The 20830-nt window shown below is 37.8% G+C and overlaps 1 protein-coding gene across 1 annotated transcript in view; it reads left to right on the top strand.

Moving 5' to 3' along the window:
* Positions 1–20830, top strand: part of LOC131039079 (uncharacterized) — a 155229-nt gene that overhangs the window by 46722 nt on the left and 87677 nt on the right. Inside the window, exons 4-6 of the mRNA XM_057971727.2 lie at positions 4319–4665; positions 6109–6400; positions 6980–7138. Coding sequence (XP_057827710.2) covers positions 4319–4665; positions 6109–6400; positions 6980–7138 — 798 coding nt within the window. The remainder of the gene's footprint in view (positions 1–4318; positions 4666–6108; positions 6401–6979; positions 7139–20830) is intronic.

Genomic DNA, 20830 nt, shown 5'->3' with positions numbered 1-20830 from the left:
ACTTTTCCATGATGCCTTGAGTTTAGCGCTCCTCAACCTAACTGGGCGTGAATTTCATGTTGCTCAAGAATTTTGTTTGAGGAAGAAAGATCCTCCATACCCCCTATTTGACGCTTTCCAATTGGGCTTGGGCGTTGAATTGACCCCTTGCAGGAATATTTTTCATGGAGAAAATTCCTCCATGACCCCATTTTAGTGCCCATCTTCCATGCTTGGGTGCTGATTTGACATGGTGAAGGAATTTTGGGGTGGAAGGAAAATTCCTCCACATCCCCAATCTAGCACTCATCCATTTTGGACTTCATTTTGCCAATGCAAGGATTTTTCATTGATTCTTCACTAGACTTGCAATTTTTTGCACTTTCTAGTTTGGGTTGCCATCTTGGATTGAAGTGGATTTTTGTGCCTTAGGAGATTTTTCAATGCCTTTCCACTTCTGGAATGAATTCCACACTTAAGCCTTTTTTTTTTTTGGATCAACCACCTGCTTTTTTAACTTTCCGGATTCAGGAATGTTCAGTCTCTAGTGTCGAGACCCTTGCTTGTGATGAACCTGCCAAAAATAGACTTACTAAAAATAGTAAGTACTCCAAAACGTCAAAGTTAGGGCAAATTAGGGCAAGATGACTCTAAAAATAGAAAATGCTAAAAATAGTAAGTTTTATTTATGGGAAAATAAAGACAATTTGAGAGGCAACAAAATTCCTAACTTATAGGGACTTTCTAAAAATAGAAAGTTGCTCAGAATTTGCTCAACTTTCATTGGTAGCTCCCTTGAAGGGTCCCGATTCCAATGCAATGTTTAGTTTTTTCAAAACCCTAAGGAAAAGACCCTAAATGTAAGTTTGAAGGGTGAAACCCTAAAATGGACCAAACGAGTTCTAGACTTAGCCAAATTTACTCAAACTTGCAGACTTGATCAAACTCAATCCAAAACACCTGCAAATCGAGGAGATTGAAGAGATTGCCACGAATAGACCCAAAGAATCAAAACTATAAGATCAAGAGGACCTATAAAGTAGGGAGTCCCCATTTGGAATGGGGTGATGTGTGATTAGGTCACAACAGGTAGAAGATGATCAATTGATTGCTCTCCAAATTGAAGTCTTGAAAATGAAATGCCAAGAATGCCTTTTTCGTTTCCTCCTTTTATACACTTTTCCAAAAAATAATAAAATAGACCAAGGGTCCCTGACTTGACATTTACGCTTGCGAAGGGGACATTACAATAGTTGCTTACATCTCATGGATCACATGACAATTGGGAACAAGAAGTGCCTAGCAGCACAATGGGTGGAGGGCAAAATTGACATAGATTGATAAGGATATAGTCATGCATACTTAATTGGTGAAGGCCCTTGGAGCTATGTGTTAAATATTTCGGCAACTAAGAGGGGGGGGGGTGAATCTGTTGACAACTAACCTTTTTCTTCAATTCTTTCATAGGTCCGGAATAACCAATAGAATTAATTAAAACAGATATAACATGAAAGCACATACACAGAATAGATCACACAATAAACACCAGATTGACGTGGAAAACCCAAAGAGGGAAAAACCATGGAGAATGTTAATTCTCAATATATAGCATTGGTTAAGGTGATTTTTACAAAAGGTGGCTCACTGCCAGAGTGCTCACTGCAGGAGGGCTCATTGCCTAGAAAAGGCTCACTGCCGAAGGAAGAAGAAAGAAAAGAGAATCCGCCATTGAGACATAATCTGCAATACTGGAACTACTTCCGGTGCCTCTCAGCAACAACACACTTCACATATCAACATCAATCGGATTTTTCCTTGTCAGACTCGCACATCTTCCATACCTCCACACATTCAGATCATCCTCTTATTTATATTGTCTCCAGACAACATAATCTTCTAAGTCGGCCAAAAAGAGATTTGAAATAGGTTAGCGCTAAACATTCCGGTGGTGGAAAGGAACGAGAAGTAGACCATACCACAACGCACTTCATCGGACATATCAACACGTTACATCTATCACAAATATCAGAGCCAAATCATGACTCATACGCTACACAAATGCCGTTACTTATTCTCCAATTCCGGATCAAACTAGACCCAAAATAGCACTACCCAACTCAGCAAAAATAAGAATGGAACCAAGATACTCATGAATACAATCGATCAATACCATATTCAGTAAATAGAGAAATCCGGATCACCATCAACACGAACAAACAGTACTGAATATCAACTGTAACACATCTTTCGGAGCACCAAACATTCCGGGAAACACATCTTTTGGATTACCAACTTAAGGAATTGTTATCACAAAAGCTCGCACCCTTGTTGAGATACCAACTCGGCAATCTTGTGAAACATGGAAACAACCCCGAAGTGTGGGACCTTGCGCAAGGGGGTTGAATCTCCGGAGAAGGCCGACTTCCTTTTCAATCCAGGTGTAGGTGTTGAACCAACTCAACACTTTAAAACTTACTCCTAAGGCTATCCTAACAAATTGCAAAGGTACAGGGAAGAGAGAAATGCTTAAAACAAAAGGAGGTGATGCACCAAGAAGAGATTGTTTCTCTCCCTACCCGAAATGACACAAAGAGATGCACAAACTTCAGTTGTATGAGTGACCCCAATGCATGTATGGAGGTTAGAATTCACTGAATGTCAAGAGGGAAGAAGGTTTCCCACAAGTCACACTCATAAATAAATTTAACACAACATATATGAGAGAAGAACCACAAAACATACACCTATGATGAAGGTAGGAAACATACACAGCATACATAAGTTGAAAGAAGGCAAGAATGGTGATTTCAATTAATTATAAGGCCAATGACCAACTTACAGTTGCAAATTACAGAATGATACGAGAGAAGTGGGAGAGCATAAAATAGCTCAAGCTAGTAGGGAGAGAACCCTTTACAATGAGACTTAACAACAACCTTTATATAGAAAAATGGTTACAAGAGTGATCACGACTCCTACCTGTCAGTCTGGGAGTGCAGGGAAGTGCATGCAAGCAACCTAGCCATACCTTGAAAAGGCAACCCTGAGAAGGGTGGATTGATTGACCTTCCAAAGTTAGAGTATGCATACATGACATAAGTCACCACAAGAAGCATGGCCCCGTACTTCTCCTGATGGAAATCTTGCCAAAAACATTAAATGCACCCTTGTGGCTCCACAAAAGAAGGTGCATAAGTCACTAAAGCTGTTGGAGCATTTAAAGCTTTGAGTGTCGATCACGCCATTCGGAATTGTTGCAAGTTGGAAGTAGTTTGGAAGACTTCGGAGAATTGGGTCACTGAAGTTGGGGAAACTTTGGAGACCTGGGTCACCAAAGTTGGGAAGACTTAGGAACCTGGGACCTTGGGGGTTCTGGAGATCCGAGGTAGAAGAACTAGGAACTTGGGAACCTAGGGGTTCCGGAGTTCCGGGGTTGAAGAGTTAGGATCTTGGGAACCTGGGGGTTCCGGCGTTCTGGGGTAGAAGAAATAGGAATTTGGGAACCTGGGGGTTCCGGGGTTGAAGACTTAGGAACTTGGGAACCTGGGGGTTCTGGAGTTTCAGAGTAGAAGAACTAGGAACTTGGGAACTTGGGGGTTCCGGGGTTGAAGACTTAGGAACTTGGGAACCTGGGGGTTCCGGGGTAGAAGAACTAGGAACTTCCTTCTGACAAGACAACACTTCATACTTCATGATTCCATTGTCTTCTCTTGATCAACTGAGGCAGCGCTGGTCCATAGAACATATCTTTGATCGGTTCTTACTAATGGACCAAGGGTGTCATAAAAATGACAACAGGAACCGACCCCAAAACAATATGTTGACATCAATGACAACCATCAACATCACATTTGCAATAATCTGAGTCTAGCAGTTCTAGTGATGATGAGTATACCATGACATTGCATTAGACAGTGATTTAGATTAGCCATTGTACTTTGTATCTTAAATTTGATGAATAATAAAAAGTTTTGGATCAATTGGTTGTAAATTGTCAAATCTTTTGTATAAATTTCTGTTTCTTTTATTGATATTGCTTATATATATGATAAATTGCAACAATTTTTACCATTTTATTGTATTAATTATTGAAATACTAGTATTTTGTACTTATATTTGTGAAATACATTTATATATCTGAAAAGCTGCCCAAAATGCATGCCACTCAAGATATAATAGCAAAGAAAAAATCATCTGATATTCTTTTATTTGCAGTTAAGTGGTAGATTTGATATGCTGGATGTTATTGGTGTCAAATTTGTTTTTTGCGAATGTTATTTGTACAGTTGCTTCTATGGGTAGTTGAAAGAGGTTAATAATGCAAGTTGTTATTTCTCAGGTATGGAGGCATATTTTGGGTTCAGATCAGTCTGATGATTCTTGCCTGTATCATGAAAAGGATGACGAGTACTCTTTAGAGCTTATTGCATCAGAAAGCAAGCAATACCTTTTTGTTCTGTCAGGAAGTAAAACTACACAGTTTGTGTTATTTCTAAATGTTTCAGATGTACAGAAGGAACTAAAGTTCCTAACACAGCGTATTGAGGGAGTTGATATAGATCCAACTCATCGAGGGAATCATTTTTTCTTTAGAAGGAGGAGTGATGAGATTTTCAACTCTGAGCTACTGGTTTGCCCTGTAGATGACGTAACTGCCACAACAGTGCTCATCCCTCACAGGCCAAGGTAATATAAAGTCCATTTTTACCAGTTTATGTTTTCAGTTAGATTTTTTATTTCTTAGTTCAGTGGCTGAGAGTGCTTGATTAGATATTCTTGAGGATTATTTATTCCTGAATTTCTCATTATTGTAATAAAATGACAATTTTGTTTTGTTAAAAATTCCTGAACGTCAGCTTTCAAAGAGCAGCTGACCTCATAACAACATGTCTATATTGTTCACTTCTTGTCGATGCATAGTTTAGCCTGGATCTGTGTTGCAACTGTCTCTAGGTGTCTGAGAATCTGTCTTTCAATAGTTATAGAGGTATTCATGAATAAATAGATGTTTGCCATGGATAGATATTTTTCCTATAAGTATGCTCATAGAAAATTTACTTGCCATGTCAAGGTCATTCTTTTTGCTTTTATGTCATACAGATTGACTAGAAATATATTTCTGTCCTTTTGAGAGATGAAAGAGGAATTACAATCATCCATAGGATGGGGGATGTGTAATTCTTTTAAAAATCCCTTATTGAATGAGGAAATAATTTTGACTGAAATTGAGTAATGAGGATTCAAAAATGCATTATCACAAGAAGAATTAAACTCAAAGCCCATGAGATTCTCCTGGCTGAAACAAGCACCTTCCCTAGTAAGGCCATTGCCATGGTGCGCCTCCCAAGTTATCTAGTACGAGAGAAGAAGCCTGGGATGAAAGAAAACTTCAAGTGGATGAACAATGGGGCATCCCCCAAATGTGTTTCCAAATAATAAGAAAGAAATAGAGGCTTTTGTTATGGATGAATTTTGCAAGGCTATGTGAGATTGCTGGAGAAAGAAGAATTTTGCCTTGTTATCACCCCAGTTACAATCACCAACAGAAGGCATAGATAGGGACAAATATCCCTCGGAGGGGAGAAATTCTTATAGTCCAATTGAGAACTAGCTCACATCATCTTCGATGTGAAATGGGTAGATGGAAGAGGCCTAAAGAAGAATGGGTGGGAAGAGTTCATATCTTTTGCTTGGCTGGGGCAATTGAATCAGAAAAGTATTTTATTCTAGAATGTGAAGCCTACAGGGACGTTCTGGACAAATAGACAAATACATTAATGGTTGCTTTATTATAGGTTTTGTTTGAAGAAGAGAAGGTTGCGAAAACAGGGCAGATAAACTGCAAGCTTATTAGTGGAAGGTTGACAAATCAGAAAGATAAAATGGCAGGTTCTACTGTCCCGTTGGCTATTTTTGGCCTTGTGGATGTCAAAATGCTTTTATTCTATGGACAGTGCAAATTATTTTGTATAAGTTCATTTTCTTACATGAAAAGATGCAGTCATAAAAATAGCTTTTCTTTCTACTTTCTGTGTACATTGGGATGTAATTACTTAGTAGTAAAAATTCTAAAGAATTAAATCCTTTGTATGAGGCCAAATCACTCATAAATAATTGTTATTCCCGCAGAATAAAGTTGACGGAGGTGCAAGCATTTAAAGATCACCTTGTAGTGTATGAGCGTGATAATGGTCTAGTTAAAGTAACTGTTTATCATCTTCCACCTTTTGGGGAGGCTATTACAAGACTTTATGGTGGGCAGACTATTGAGTTTGTTGAACCAATATATTTAGTCTCATCTATGGAATCACAGTTCAATTCTCATGTACTACGATATAAGTATAGCTCATTCCGTACACCTCAATCTGTTTATGACTATGATATGAACACTGGAAAGTCAGTTTTGAAGAAGGTTACTCCGGTAAGTGGTTTATCTCTTGTATTTTTTTGGTAATTGATGATATTTATTGTTCAATTTTTTGATCTTTTTAATCAATACCAAATCTTTTGTAAGACAAGATTAGCTTAAGTTGTTTGAATTTTTATTGTTTCTTAAAGAGATCATCATTTTAAAATACACACTTCCAATTTACCATCTGAGTTTGACATTCAGATAAACTTTTTTTACATAAATCACTCAAAATAGCACTTGACAGATAAAGGAAGGGGTATTCAGGTTATGTACAGACTGGTGCATGTTGCTCAATGGAAAACCATTAATGGCACATGCAGGCTTGAGTATCAAGTTCTTATCTTTTGTGTAGAAAGCCCAAAAAGAGTTCTGATATAGAAAGGTGCAGGTTTATTTTGCACTGTACCACCGCCTTACATCCACCCTTTAAAACATATAAACATACTAAGAGATCATGACAATGTAAGATGCAGTTTTTTGCCAACTGTAAAGGTATATTACATCTTGAAATATAAGCTAATATTACTGTTACATTTTATGTTCGTTTATTTCTAATAAATTGGTTGTTTCAATACTTCTATTTTATAGGTCTTGGGAGGATTTGACAAGGAGAAATATGAAACTGTTAGAGAATGGGCAGAAGTTTCTGATGGGACAAAAGTGCCAATTTCTATTGTGTATAGAAGAGATTTAGTAAAACTAGATGGCACAGATCCTCTTCTTCTCTATGGATATGGCTCATATGAGGTATGCTTTCTTTGTAATAATGTGATATCACATCCACATCCATGCCTAAATTAATTCCCAGAATGCATTTGTTATATTACTTTTTTTAAAGGAAGTGATAACTCATAATACACTAATAAAATTCAAGTCATTTGAATCTCTGATCCATAAGTAGGGACGATATTTGATATCTTGCTTCATTAACATGAATTCTTTTTGACCTCAATATAAATTGATTAAAGAACTTGATGTTATTGCAGGATTATAGGAAACAATTCCTAGGATACTATGTCTAGCACAGTGAGTGTGCTTAGAAATGTATGGAAGTTTGCAATAACAAGTATGAGAGATTAGAAATAAAACTGTGTTCCAGGGAGGGCTAGTCAGCCTGCACCCTGCCGAGAAATTAAAAAATGTAAATTTCCAAGGGAAAAAAGTGCTAAAACCCCCTAAAAGCTTAAGTGGGAGTATTGCCACTGCAAATTCAGTACAAAATTCAGTACATTGTTTTTGGTTTTAAAATTTCAGCTTTTTATAGTTTTAGTTTAAATTATTTTAATGGCCATGACTTCATTGTCCCTAAAAGTGTGGATTTGTTTTGCTATACTCAAAACTCTGTTCTGGTTTCGATGCATCTTCTCATCATGGAAATTTGGAGAAACACAATAAATAAGAGACAATAACAATGTAACTTGGAGAAACCTAATTTAGGTAAAGACTATTAAAGAGTAAGCATTTAACTCCTTAAGCCATTATCCTGGGAGTCGTTAAAAATAGTTTACTACCTTTTAAATCCCTTTATGGATGCTCTTCCATACACTGTAAAACTTCTCAAATTGCTATCACATACCGTCAGCAAACTATTACTACACTAAAACTCATAGACTGATGCAATAAGAGCTTAACTCAATCAATTTTACAATAACGCTAAGAAAAACTACTTCAATTCTTACAAATGACCTTGCTTAGAGGTCTATAAAGAAAGGAGAGGGGATGTTGGAAAGAATCCCAAAAGATATTGGAAAACAAAAACCATGGATTTTGGAGGTGCTTCAATTTCCAAAAATGCCATGGGCATTGTCTTTTGTTTTATATCTGGGATTTTTTTTGCATTGGATGAGTTCAGCTGTGGTACAAAATGGTAGACAAATTTGACTATGATCAAACCCTTAACCCATCTTCATTTCTTGTCTAACTTTAATACCTTGAATGTTAGATGAATTTGACAATGATCAAACCTATCACTATGATTAATTTTTGTCTAACTTCAATACCTTGAGTGTTTGAATCAAAGATGTAAATATCTTAATCGGCAATAAATCTTTTGGCTGTAAGTTTTTAAAAAATCGGGAATCGGCAAAAAATCGGGGAAAAATCAGCAAAATTATCGAACATTTGAAAATATATAATTTCTTAAAATATTCTAAAAAACACATGTATACACTAAATTTATAGAACACAATAGCATATTACTGGTTTCCATCATATATAAATCATAGTTTGAGTCAAATACATACCATATAGCAAAGTGATATACCAAAAAACAAGTTCAAGTTCTAATTACGTTTGAGTCAAATACATATCGTAGAGTCTAGTCCACAAAACAAATCGAAGGCGTCGGGAGTTTTGATGCAGGTCGAAGGTGTTGTGGGTAGCAGTCGGCACTGGTAGATGAAGTCAAGCAATACAATAAAATGCATTTTTTTTCCCGTCCGCACTTTTATTGCCTTCTGCAAAAAAATTAGGGTTTCACGTCACTTTTTCAAGCCACGATTTTTCATTGCAAACATGCGATTAAACTAGAAAAAATTGCAATTTAAACTGATAAAAACTCGTAATTTTTAAGCAAAAATCACAAGCAATTTTTTTTTGAGATTAAATCGGCCGCCTGTTCGCATTGCGATATATCGCGATTTCGGCAATTTTTTGCCGATTTTTGCATCTTTGGTTTGAATCACTTTGTGCACATATGTCTTTATCCTTTTGTTGATGTGTGTTTTGTGACATACACCATTTGCAGAATAAAATACCAAGTATTCTATCCCCTGTTGAACAAGGAAAAAATGCTAAATGATGTGATCAAGGCTACCCCAAGGTTTCTATAGTCAGGTCATTACATGCAAATTGGATAGACTCCATTGAAGTGATGTGATTTTTTGGTATCACAAAGGGACTTACACAAGGACTTTATCAATTATCCTTTATGGAAAACCTAATTTTTTTTTGGTGCAGTTGGAACTTGAATTGACTTAACGTTTACCAAACAAAGATCAAAAGGAAAGGGATAGAGAATCTAATCTAAAACCTAACAATGCAATAAATGATTGCTGACTTAGTGAAACCAAACCAAGCTTTGCTTTGCCATGAATAAACAACTACAAAAAAGATGATGCTATCTCCAAAGGGTACGCAAATTATTTTCAACTCACTTATGCACATCAACACCATGAATAATAAGCATAGAGCAATTGAAGTTAAGATTTCAATATGAGTTCAGACTGACCATGCACTGCAATTTGCAATCAACAAATTTCAAATGGTATGAACATATAAGCTTCACCATTAATCAATAATAAGGTTTTCCATTCAACTAATTCAACTCCTTGTAAACAAATCTAAACTAATTGAGAAGTAGAAAGACAACAGGTTGAAACTCATACAAAGATCCACCATATCTTCAATGAAATCAAGTATTTATTTCAACATAGTCTTGACAACAATCTCTAGTCTCCTTCTACTATTCTAACTCTACTCTTGCTACTGTTAACTATTCTCGCTTCCTAGTCTATTTTTCTTTACAAATGAGAAGAGCAAGCCTTATACAAAGTTCTTGATTAGAAATGAAGGGCCCATATTGATTCAAAATCAACGACCAAGATAATTCAATGAAAAAATCCCAAGGTGAGGTAGTTACAACAACCATCTCATTGACCAATGAGAAAATTACAGATGTTCAAGTATATATCCCTTTGAGAATGGACCAATGAAAGAGGACTTGTGGTATTGGATAATAATTAATGTAGGGTCGTATATCACTTGTTCTCCTTGGACATGTTGACATGGCATCACTTGATTGGTTGAGGTGAATAGGCACCTCATCAGCCTGCACTCCTCTTAGATCATCACAAAGAAGTCATTGCATCCTTATCAATATCTCTTGATCCTCAACATCATCATCTTTTCGTATGACTGAATATGACACCTGATATATCCGATCACATTATCTTAATCAAGTATCTAACTTTGATTAACTCTTCTGAAACTATCATAATGTCCTCCTTGATCACATTTCATCTTCATGTTTTGTGATAGCTCATATTTATATATATACTACCTTTTGGCTTTTGTAGATATAATAACCATGCACTCTTCTTGCAAGGTAGACCTTATCAAATTGAATCAGCACATCAACAAGGAGAAACGCAAGGCAAGGAATTGACATCAATATGGTAAAGGTATCATGACAACTTAATGAGACAAATAATGACCATAACGACATATCAATGATGACTTTATGACGTAAAGTACTACCATACTTATGACACAAGAAAAGTATGGAACAACACATGCAACAAGACACAAATACTCTGTGTGCATTTTCAGGTTTTCAGAATTATGATGTCTTACCATTCTCCTTGGTTTGCTTCCCTCTTGATGAGCGCTCGCTTATACTGAGAGATGGGGGGTGGGTGAATCAATAGAAGCTAATCTTTTACTTTTTCAAACTTAATAATCACAATAGAAACAATAACACAACTTCAATTATGCAATACAAGAACACAGGGTTTACGTGGAAACCCTTATGAGAGAAAACCATGACCAGATATTGCTTATATAAAACTCTCTTACATGTTTTGTAGGCACTAACCTACCAGAGACACCAATCCTTACAATTTGTAAGCATGAAGCTATTGGAGGCACCAATCGCCACAGCTAAGCACCAACTTAGCAAGAGACACCAATCTCTTCTTTAGGAAGGACCAACTTCCAAACAAAGTTCCACCTTAGGAATGTTGCCTTTAGATGATCTCCTTCACAAATTTAATGCAACATTTACAACCCATACTTCCCTTCACAAATCTGCTTATAACATTTCTCAACATATGCACTCTTCTTCCACAAAAACTGCCTTAAATCTGCTCTAAATTACCTTCAGGATCTACTATAAATCTGCCTTAAAGGTCTGCTCTAATTTTTCTTTAGATCTGCCCTTGGTTTGCTCAAATTCTGCTTATAGATCTGCTATAAGTCTTCACTAAAATCTGCCTTTGATTAACCTCTCTCTTCTAACACAAATCTTTTGGTGTTGAATAATATTTTTATCTTTATCCCTCAACACAGTTTATTCCTCCAAAGTTTGTTTAAATGATATTACATTTGTCTTTCACACACCTCCTCCAAATTCCTTAATAAATCTACACTAATTCCCTTCACAAGTATCCTCCAAATTTCTTCATAATTCTGCTTACACATCTGCTATAACTTCTGTTTCTAAATCTGCTAACAGTCTGTTCATAATTCTCCTTCAGATTTGCTTATAATTCCTATTTAGGTCTTCTCCTAAATCTTCTTTGAATGGGAAATATATTTCATTGAATTGATTGTATTGTTTTCTGCCCACGCATCTTCTATTTATACCAATTATGCCTTTTTTAAGAGGAGCGACTCCTCAAAAGATGCAACTCCTTGAAGGGGTCAGCCAAACAATAAGTAATTAACTTTAATCACTGCATTCTTTAGTATGAGGTCGGCCATCCTAATTGCTGTCTTTATTAATCTTCATTGCTGCCTTATACTCATTAATCGCTGCCTTCTTATATTATTTGCTGCTCTTTATAATGATTCCATTGTATATAATTGTGAATGATTTAAATCATAGTTATATTGCAATGATTATTGATTGATTGATATTTACAAAAAGAGACAAAAGCCACTTAAATAGAGATTACAAGAGGATCTTTCCATAATGGAAACAATCAAGAATAGAAACATGAAAGGCATAAACAGAAGTTACTTAAAAACGACTAATTGACATACAAAATAGAGAGTTACTAACTAAATTATTTAAATGACTTAAAATGACCATTAAATATTACAATATTACTTTAATACACTCCCTTAATGGTCATTCTACTAACTATCCTAGAAATACTCTTGACATAATCTGCACAGATCATTTGGCCACTAACGCATAGAAGGCTGCCCCCTCTCTTTTGAATCCTCTGCGACATGAGCTTGCTTTTGAGACCCTCCCTAGTTGGACTTCTGATCAGCCGACCACTTTTTGCAGAACTCCTTCCTATGACTAAGCTTACCACAATCCTCTTAACCTTTGAATGTCTTACAACATGATGTTGGGTAACAAAGCCATCCCTCCCTTTATCCAGATATACCAAGATCAATACTTTGATTTTTGTTGATAAAAAATGGCAAAAAATTGAAACCATGATTTTGCCGAAAAATCAAACCCTTGATGTGATGCTGAAATCACATACCTTCATTTTGTGAAAAAATGGTAAAAAAAAACCTTCGTTTTTGTGGAAAAAACCCAATAAAACAGCAACACCCTTCTTGATTTTTTGTGGAAAAAAAATTAGAAAGCCCATAAAAATTCATGAAAGAGGAAACAAACCCCGATTTGTTGTGCCTTGCACACACTCCCTGTCGTCGACAGGCACCCCCCCTTTCTCGTTTTTGTTGCGTCCTCGCTGAGGTCCTGTTGTGACCTTTTTCACACATCACCCCATTGAAGATGGGGACCCTCTCCTTTCCTGCTTTCTAGGGTTTTTGTTAGTGCCATGTGGCCTTTCGCTTTAGTTCTCCTCGGTTCTGTTAAGTTTTGAGCGGTTTGAGTCCTAAAGATTGAAAGTCAATTTGTGTAAACCAAGTGATAACAGAGTCTAGACATCGTCAAAGTGCCTAGAAAGGCCAAAGGATGAAGAACGCAATTTGTTTGAACGAATTTGGACAACTTTCTATTTTTAGAAAGTTTGTTTTTTTGCTTTTTCCTATTTTTTAGGAAGTTTTGTTTTTGGCATTTTTAGCCCGATCCCCAGTATGGCTAGTTTTAGAAAGTTTTCCCTATTTTTTAGGGATGTCTACTTTTTGCTTTTTCAGAGTGGGGACCTAGGGTTTACACTGGTACCATCGACCTGCATCGATCGCGATCAAAGATTTTCAAGTTTTGACCCCAAAAGCTAAGTTCCTACATTTTAGGGGTCATGACGCTTCGGATGGGTTACTTGAATATGGATTTCAAGTACCATGTTAATCTGGCTATAATTGATGAAGTTATCAAATTTTGAAGTTTTTTTCAAGTATTTCTCTAAGTCTTGCTAATCAATGTTGATGGTGAATGTATGTCAGAAGCTCTTCAAACTCTGCCCTATGGATGATGGACAAGGTCATGGTTCCTCAAAAAGTCCGCCCAAGGTGGTCTCCAAAAAGTCCGCCCAAGGTGAACTTCAAAAAGTCCGCTCTCCAAGCAAAGTAAATGGTGTTATGTTCTCTAGTCCGCCTTGAAACATGAGCCAAAATTCCACCTAGGCTGAAGATGCACAAGACTCCAAAACTCCGCCCTATTCTTGGTTGCATTGGAACATGTATGAAAAAGTCCACCCATGATGGGAACTCTCAAAAGTCCGTCCTCAATATGCACAAGTCTCTCAAAGTTCGCCATAAGGGAGAGATGAAAAGTCCGCCCAAAAGGGGTGAATGAAGATGCCTAACTTCAAAAGTCCGCCCATGATGAAGAAGGTGCCTAAGTCTCTCAAAGTCCACCTTGATATGTGATGCTTGAGATGGAAAAAGTCTGCCTTACCTTGCCTTGAACAAGATTCAGAAAGTCCGCCCAAGGTGATGGAGAGGGAGTCCAAAGAAGTTCGCTAAAGGTGAACTCAAAACTCTGCCCTCCTAACATCATAGCCAGCTCAAAGTCCACCCAAGCAAGTGTTATGAACTCTATTACTCCGCCCTAGGTATGAAAGCCATGAACTCCAAAACTCCGCCCTCCTTTGGTGCCTAGGAAGCCAAAAGTCCGCCAAGGTAAGGTATGAAAAGTCCGCCCTAAGGTAGGAAACAAGTGTGAAAGGCAAGGTAAAATCCACCGTGGTCATATAAAGAGTGAAGTCCGCCTTCCTACTTGGAGATAAGACAAGCAAAAGTCCAACAAAGTCTGCCTTATAGATGATGATGATGGTGTAAGTAAGGTATGAAAGTCTGCCCTCCAAAGTCCGCCTTGTCTAAGTGATTGCCTTGGAGCATGAGCTGAAAGTCCGCCTTGCAATGAATGATGAAGTCTTCCAAAGTCTGCCCAAAGGATAAGTAAAGATGACCCCTTCCAAAGTCCGCCCTAGCATTGGAGCACAAGTCATCCAAAGTCCGCCCTGAAGTTGAGTTCTTAAAATCCGCCCTATGAAAGACTTTTGAAGTGCACAAAGTCCGCCTTGTCAAAGTTGAAGGTGTTTGGAAGAGAGAAAAGTCCGCCCTCCTAAGATCTTAACCAACCTAAAGTCTGCCTTGCAATGAAGGTTAAAGTTTTTCAAGTCTCTCCAAAGTCCGCCCTAGGAAGAAAGCACATGAGATGCACACATGAAGTAAAGTCTGCCTTAAAGGTTCCTAAGTGTGATAAACTCTGCCAAAAGTGATTAACGATAAGATGAAAACAAAGTCCGCCTTGATGGAGGTCAACTAAGTTTGACAATTGGAATATTTCGAGTGATGTCACTATGATCTTGAAGAATTCGAACTGAGATTTGAAAATAGAAAGTTTCTTAAGAGATGAATTTTGGAGATTGAGTTGATTTTGGAACTAGAATTCGAAATAGAAAGTTGCATTCAAAGGAATTCGAACTCAAGGATGATGACTATGCAACTTGAAACTGAATTAGAAACTTTCTTCATAAACATTTAAGACTAAAATGAAAATGGAAACAGATTTTAGAGAGTATCTGCGTGTTTCTAATTATGAAATTCAACTTCAATACAAATTCTTTCCTTCATTATTTTTCACAAGTGTTTGAAGTTTCAAGTGTTGACAGCAAAGTTAAGAGACATTCTTGCAGGTTGAAGGATATTCGAAGGATATTTCTGCAGATTGAACGTATTTTTGGAGAAGTTAAGAGCATTGAGTATCATTTCCAACCTTATTCTCCCACAAATACACGGATTTTGGAGATAAACCAGCTGATAGGAGGCAGATCTATCGAAGTTTTTGAGTTTTTAAAAGTTCCTTCTATCTTGTTGTCTCTTTCTTCTCATTCCGTCGAAGGTGAAGTTGGTTATGAAGGCAGATTTATTAAAATTTCTGAGTTCTTTGTTGGCAGATTCTAAAGGTTTTATCCAAACTTTCAATAAGAAAGATCATGCTAGATAGACTATTCCTTTCTTCTTTCTTTTACCTGCGTATCCAGGAAAGGTCGAATGAGGTCCTCCAAGTTATAATCTGAGTTCAAGTTTAAAATCAGAATCTGATATTCTCTAGGTTTTCACATATTCTTCAGAATTTACAAAATACCTACATGTGAAAACTTCATTTTTATGACTAAGTGTCGAGAGCAAAGTGAAAACACCAACCACTTAGCCACCAAACTCACAAGTTACTCTTAAAAGTATAAATTTTAACTTAATTTGGTGTGATTATTTTGCAGATCTCGCAGCCAGGATGAATTTTTTCGTGGATAAGGATTCCCCTCCGGAATCCAAGATGAGGTCTAAGTGGAAGCTGGTCGGAGACACGAACTTGGGACACATCAACTTGAGGGAGTTTAAGAAGCGAATGTATGGCCTTGACAACTTGATGCATACAGCAACTGCCAGAAAGATGATGAGAAATGGAATTGTACAGGCTGCTGGTTTCCTTCCAGCAATGCAGTGTGTTGAGTTAGTAGTAGAATGCTCTAAATACTATAATTCTATAAGCTGAGAGATCACAGCACCCGACGAGAGAGTCTTGGCGAATGTCAACGATGTTTTTATCAGGGAAGCTTTCCGCATCCTTGGATATTATAACCCTGTTTACATGACCAAGGAAGAAGCAACACGGCTATACCAGGATAATATTGAAGAATATGAGGCCAACATCAACCATCAATGGTTGGAAAAACCGAGGAAAGATGCTTCCAAGTTACTTAAAGATCTTATAAGAGCATATTTCAAGGAAGATATTCGAGATTTGATAGTTCTGCTAAATAGGGTCATGGGTAGTCCACAAGGTGCGCCATTTGAGCCTTGGATGTACTACTTCATCAATGAAATAAACACCGGAGTGAAGATGATTGATTGGGCAAAGATTATAAGTGATAATATTGATGCCCAACCGAAGGATTTAGAGAAAAATAGGACATTCTATATGAGTTCCTATCTGGTGTACTCTCTTGCTCGAACCTACAGATACAGAGGACTCACCTGTAGAGGGGAAGTGGGAAATAAAGAAAATCAGTTTGCTGTCTACGATTGCTACCCGCAGTTGCACTTAGAGGAAAAATTTCACTTCAAAAGAGTCAATGATGCATTCTTAATGCACATTACAAGGACACTCCAAGGTGGTCTGCATCACAGGCTCTCCCAGGAATCTAAAGATTTTATCATCAGATTTGGGCATTGGTACATCCAATATCCTAAGTTTACTTATCTAAGAATTCAAGGATTCTCCGGATCTCCCTATAAGCTATTTATGTATCCCACCAACAGGGTAGTATTGCTTGAAGTTATCAGGCAGCTGGAAAATTATATGATCATTCAGAGAGAGAAGCAAAAGAAGGCAGGGACATCTTCTCTCACTATTGGAAATGGATTGGAGACATGTCCATTGTCACAAGCTGCTGCTAGTGTTGAAAAGGAGCTTGCTTGGTACCCATTCTTCCAGTGTAAGGCTAGAGTACATTTTGATCCTTTTCGCAGATGAAAAGGGTCGATGGTGAAATATTTGAGCATAGATCGGATCTCGAAGATTATTGGGCTGATGTAGCTGATAGTTTTGAAATCAGAAAGAGATTTTGGTCCAGACTTCCCCTGAATTTGATTAGAGCAACAAAAGTATCTAGAGTAGCATATCAACTTGAAGAGGATCCCGAGTTTGAGCAGCCTCACTTTGACAAACTGAGAAATGAGTCCCTTGCCTTGGTTAATTGGTCACATTCTGAAAGGTCGGACTCGAGTGACCTTATGAGTTCAATAATTGAATATTTGAAATGGTGGGCAAGTGAGAAGGCAAAGGATCTTAAATCCAAAGGTACCAATCTCACATATGATCTCATGGGGACCAATGAATCAATGTCTTCAAACCATGGTGTTTCGTCAAGTGTTGGGTCCAGGAAAAGGAAAGAACCCATTGAAAATTCTCTAAGGGGTAAAGGAAAGAAAGTAGTTGGAGATACAGGTAAGAAATATAAATTTGACGAGGGTCAGTCGACCTTAAGTGCTGCATGTGCTGCTCTAGTCAAGGCTACAACTAATGAACAGAGGATGAATATTGATATAGGAGTAAGAGCTCTTTCCCCTTCAGTGGAAGAGTTAATGCAAGAACCAGCCCAAGAGCCGAATCCTGTTAAGAATGTAGAGGTTAAAGAACCTGAGTTTCCAAGGGACTTCCTAGATGGTATGGTTACAGGACCAAAGGAAACAAAGAATAAGTTTGATGAAAGTGGCATGGAGCAGTCAACCATTCCAGATTGGCTAAAGGAAAGAATAAAGGCTCAGGCTCCTAAAGAGGATCATTCAGAGGAGAACACATCAACATTCTTGGCTATGGTGAGTAAACCGATTGAGATGAGACTGCCCAAGCTAGCCAAGAGATTCTCTTTAATTCAAAGAGATAATGCAGGATTCAGAATAGTGCAAGTAGCTGTACCTAAAGAAGGTAAAACTCGGGACAATGTTGCTCCAGAAGATTATAAGATTACTACAGTAGAGTTGGGTAAGCCTACTCAAGCTCAAGAGGTTCAGTATTTTGACGATTCTTGCAATACCATCAAGGCAAGACTAGCTAAGGAGAAGGAGAAAAGAATTAAGGTTGAAGAAGAGAATCGACAATGGAGAAAATATGTTCTTCATCTAACTAAGCCACTTGATCATGAGATACCTATTACTCCGCCCATACCTCTTCCGCAAGAGTCGTTAAAGGAGTATGAAGACATGAAGGCAACCTTCAAAGAAGTGAAGGAATGGACGACAAATGCCTTAGAGCGTGCTGACATACTCATCAAGAACTTGATAGCAGCACATGAGTCCACATCTTCCTTATTGAGTAGAATTCGAGACATGGTTGAAGCTTGGGAAGATAGTGAAGATATTCAGAAGAGAATTATTCCATATTTGAAGGAAATCTAGGGACTTTCTCGGCAAGATCTTGTAAACAAGAAAGTCATCTAGCCTGGTGACTTGTATGATTTCAACACTTGGTACTTTACCTTGGTTACAAGGGCTGAATCTCTGAGAAAATCTGAGGATAAGTGTGCAGAAATTGAAAAAACCGTCAGAGATATTCAAGACAAGGTTCTCCTTGTGGCAGTTGAGATATTACAGCAGGATGAGGTGCGAGAGAAGCATCTGTGTGCGGAGAATTTGAGGGCCAAAGTTCAAGGAAATTTCTTCAAAGTTACAGGGCCAGTTCTCAAGGAAAATCTCTCCAGAGTCTCGAGCTTCATGCGCATAGACGAAGATTTCCTGACACAAACACTCAGTTGGGAAGATACTCTCGCCACTTGTATTGATGACATGGATATGGTTGACTTCCAAATCAACAATTTGCCAAGTGTGACCCTGGAGGAGGTGCGGATTATTGTGTCCAGATACAGTGAATCTACAAAAGGGGAAACTGGACACTCACCCCAGTGAGAATAGCAGCTGCGCCACTTGTCTTCTTCTTGTTCACTTTAACTGATAGAGTTTTGGGAAACCCTAATTAGGGTTTATAACTTTCAATCTGGGCCCTTGATCACTATTTGATCTTGGCCGTTCATTATTTTCCGAGAAACTATATAACGCTACCTCCTCTCATTTGGAGAGTGTGAGGTTTTTGATATATTGTTGCATGAAGGTCATTTTTTCAAATAATACATTGCATGTGCGCTTTCTCTTAAGGCTTTGTAATCTTTGTTATTTGAGTGATTAACATGGTTTCAATTTCCTCAACACATTAGTTAAAAGTTAATTTAGATTTGCTTTCAAAGTTGTTAGAATTGAATGAAGGATTTGATAAGTATTAATTAACGGTGTATCTCTGCTCATACTTTTGGTGAATGGATGATTTCCATTTCACTGTGCAAAGTTAGTCTGAGCCTATCCCCTGTGTATGCCAAAACTTTGATCATAAGCACAACCCATTGAAAATTGCACCCACTTTATGTAGTTGTCCTAAGTGTGGTGAAGCAAAGTGCGGTTTCTCGAGAACACCTAGTTAATACCGTCTCTAGAATTCGTAGGTTTAGATGAACTTTCTTAACCCTATCCCCTTTTCCCCTTTTGAAAGTCTAAATCTTGGAAAATCCAATAAAAAAAAAGAGAGAGAGCCTAAAATTGATAAATCTATCTAAGTCCAGAAGCTTGAAAGACATTCATAAACCTAAGTCCCCCTTGAGATTTTCAGCATACACTACCCAAGAAGCTATCCCACCAAAGTCGCTTGTTCGCATATATAGACCTTGGAATCAGTAGTGATTTTTCAGGAGAGGATAGAATACCTTTGGGTATCTTATTCTAATGTTTGGTAGATGTTAAAACGTACACCAACAGGTCCCGAGTAGGAGGTCTAGGTAGATTCGCGGAAAAGATGCAACAATGAGGAGTTTGAGCGTTGAGAAGATGATACGTCCTAAGTCATGGGAAATTCGCACCTTGAAAGATGATCACGATTTTGTTTGCAAAGGAAAGTTGAATGAAGAGTCTGAGGCGAAATTGCAAATTTTGCCGAGTTGACATTGCTCATGGGCAAAATTCAAGCCTGAAGTCGGTTGAGATGGGTGAGCAAGATTTTTCTCGCAAAAGCCTCTTTTAGGCCTAGGGGAAGAAAGGGCTTTCAAATTGGCCCTTTAAGCTGAAGAGAAGACAACTTAAAGAGCTTAAAGGCGGCCTCTATGGTCGAAATGCAAAACAAAGGCTCACAAGTCGGCTTGAAAGGCTGAAATTCAGGCCAAAATGCTTAATAAAGTTCAGAATTCGGCCTAAAGGGGCAAAATGCTAGACAAAGACTCCAAAATGGGTTTTTAAGCTGAAATTCAAGTCAAAATACAACTTTAAAGATAAATTCAGCCTAAAAGGCCAAAATGAGAGCCCAAAATTGGAAAATCGGCCTAAAAGGCCAAAATGCGAGTTACAAAGGTGTCTTTTGAAGCCGAAATGACACTTAAAGTTCACAAATCGGCCCCAAAGTCCAAAATTCAAGGAAAAGAAGGAAAATTGGCCTCCTAGGCCGAATTAGGAGACAAAGCTTGCAAAATAAGCTTGGGCGCCCAAAATAGGGAGAATGCCGTTTAAGTGTAATGACCAAAAACTCACAAATCGTTTTCCTAAGCCGAAAGTGTAACAACTCAAAAGCTCCCAAATCGCCTGTCTAAGCCGAAAATGATAACATCTCCAAATCACACATTTTCGGGTAACGTGGTCAAATTGTGATAGAGTTTAAAATTGCGCATTTTCCCTTGAATGGCCGAGCTTCCAAACAGAAAACCCCAAAGTTCAAATTGCGAAAAAAGCCTCTTAGGTCGAGACGAAGTT

Source organism: Cryptomeria japonica, chromosome 7, assembly GCF_030272615.1.
Source record: "Cryptomeria japonica chromosome 7, Sugi_1.0, whole genome shotgun sequence".
NCBI classification, from domain to species: Eukaryota; Viridiplantae; Streptophyta; class Pinopsida; order Cupressales; family Cupressaceae; genus Cryptomeria; species Cryptomeria japonica.
The sequence above is the reverse complement of the archived record's forward strand: the minus strand, read 5'-3'. Positions and strand labels throughout refer to the sequence as shown.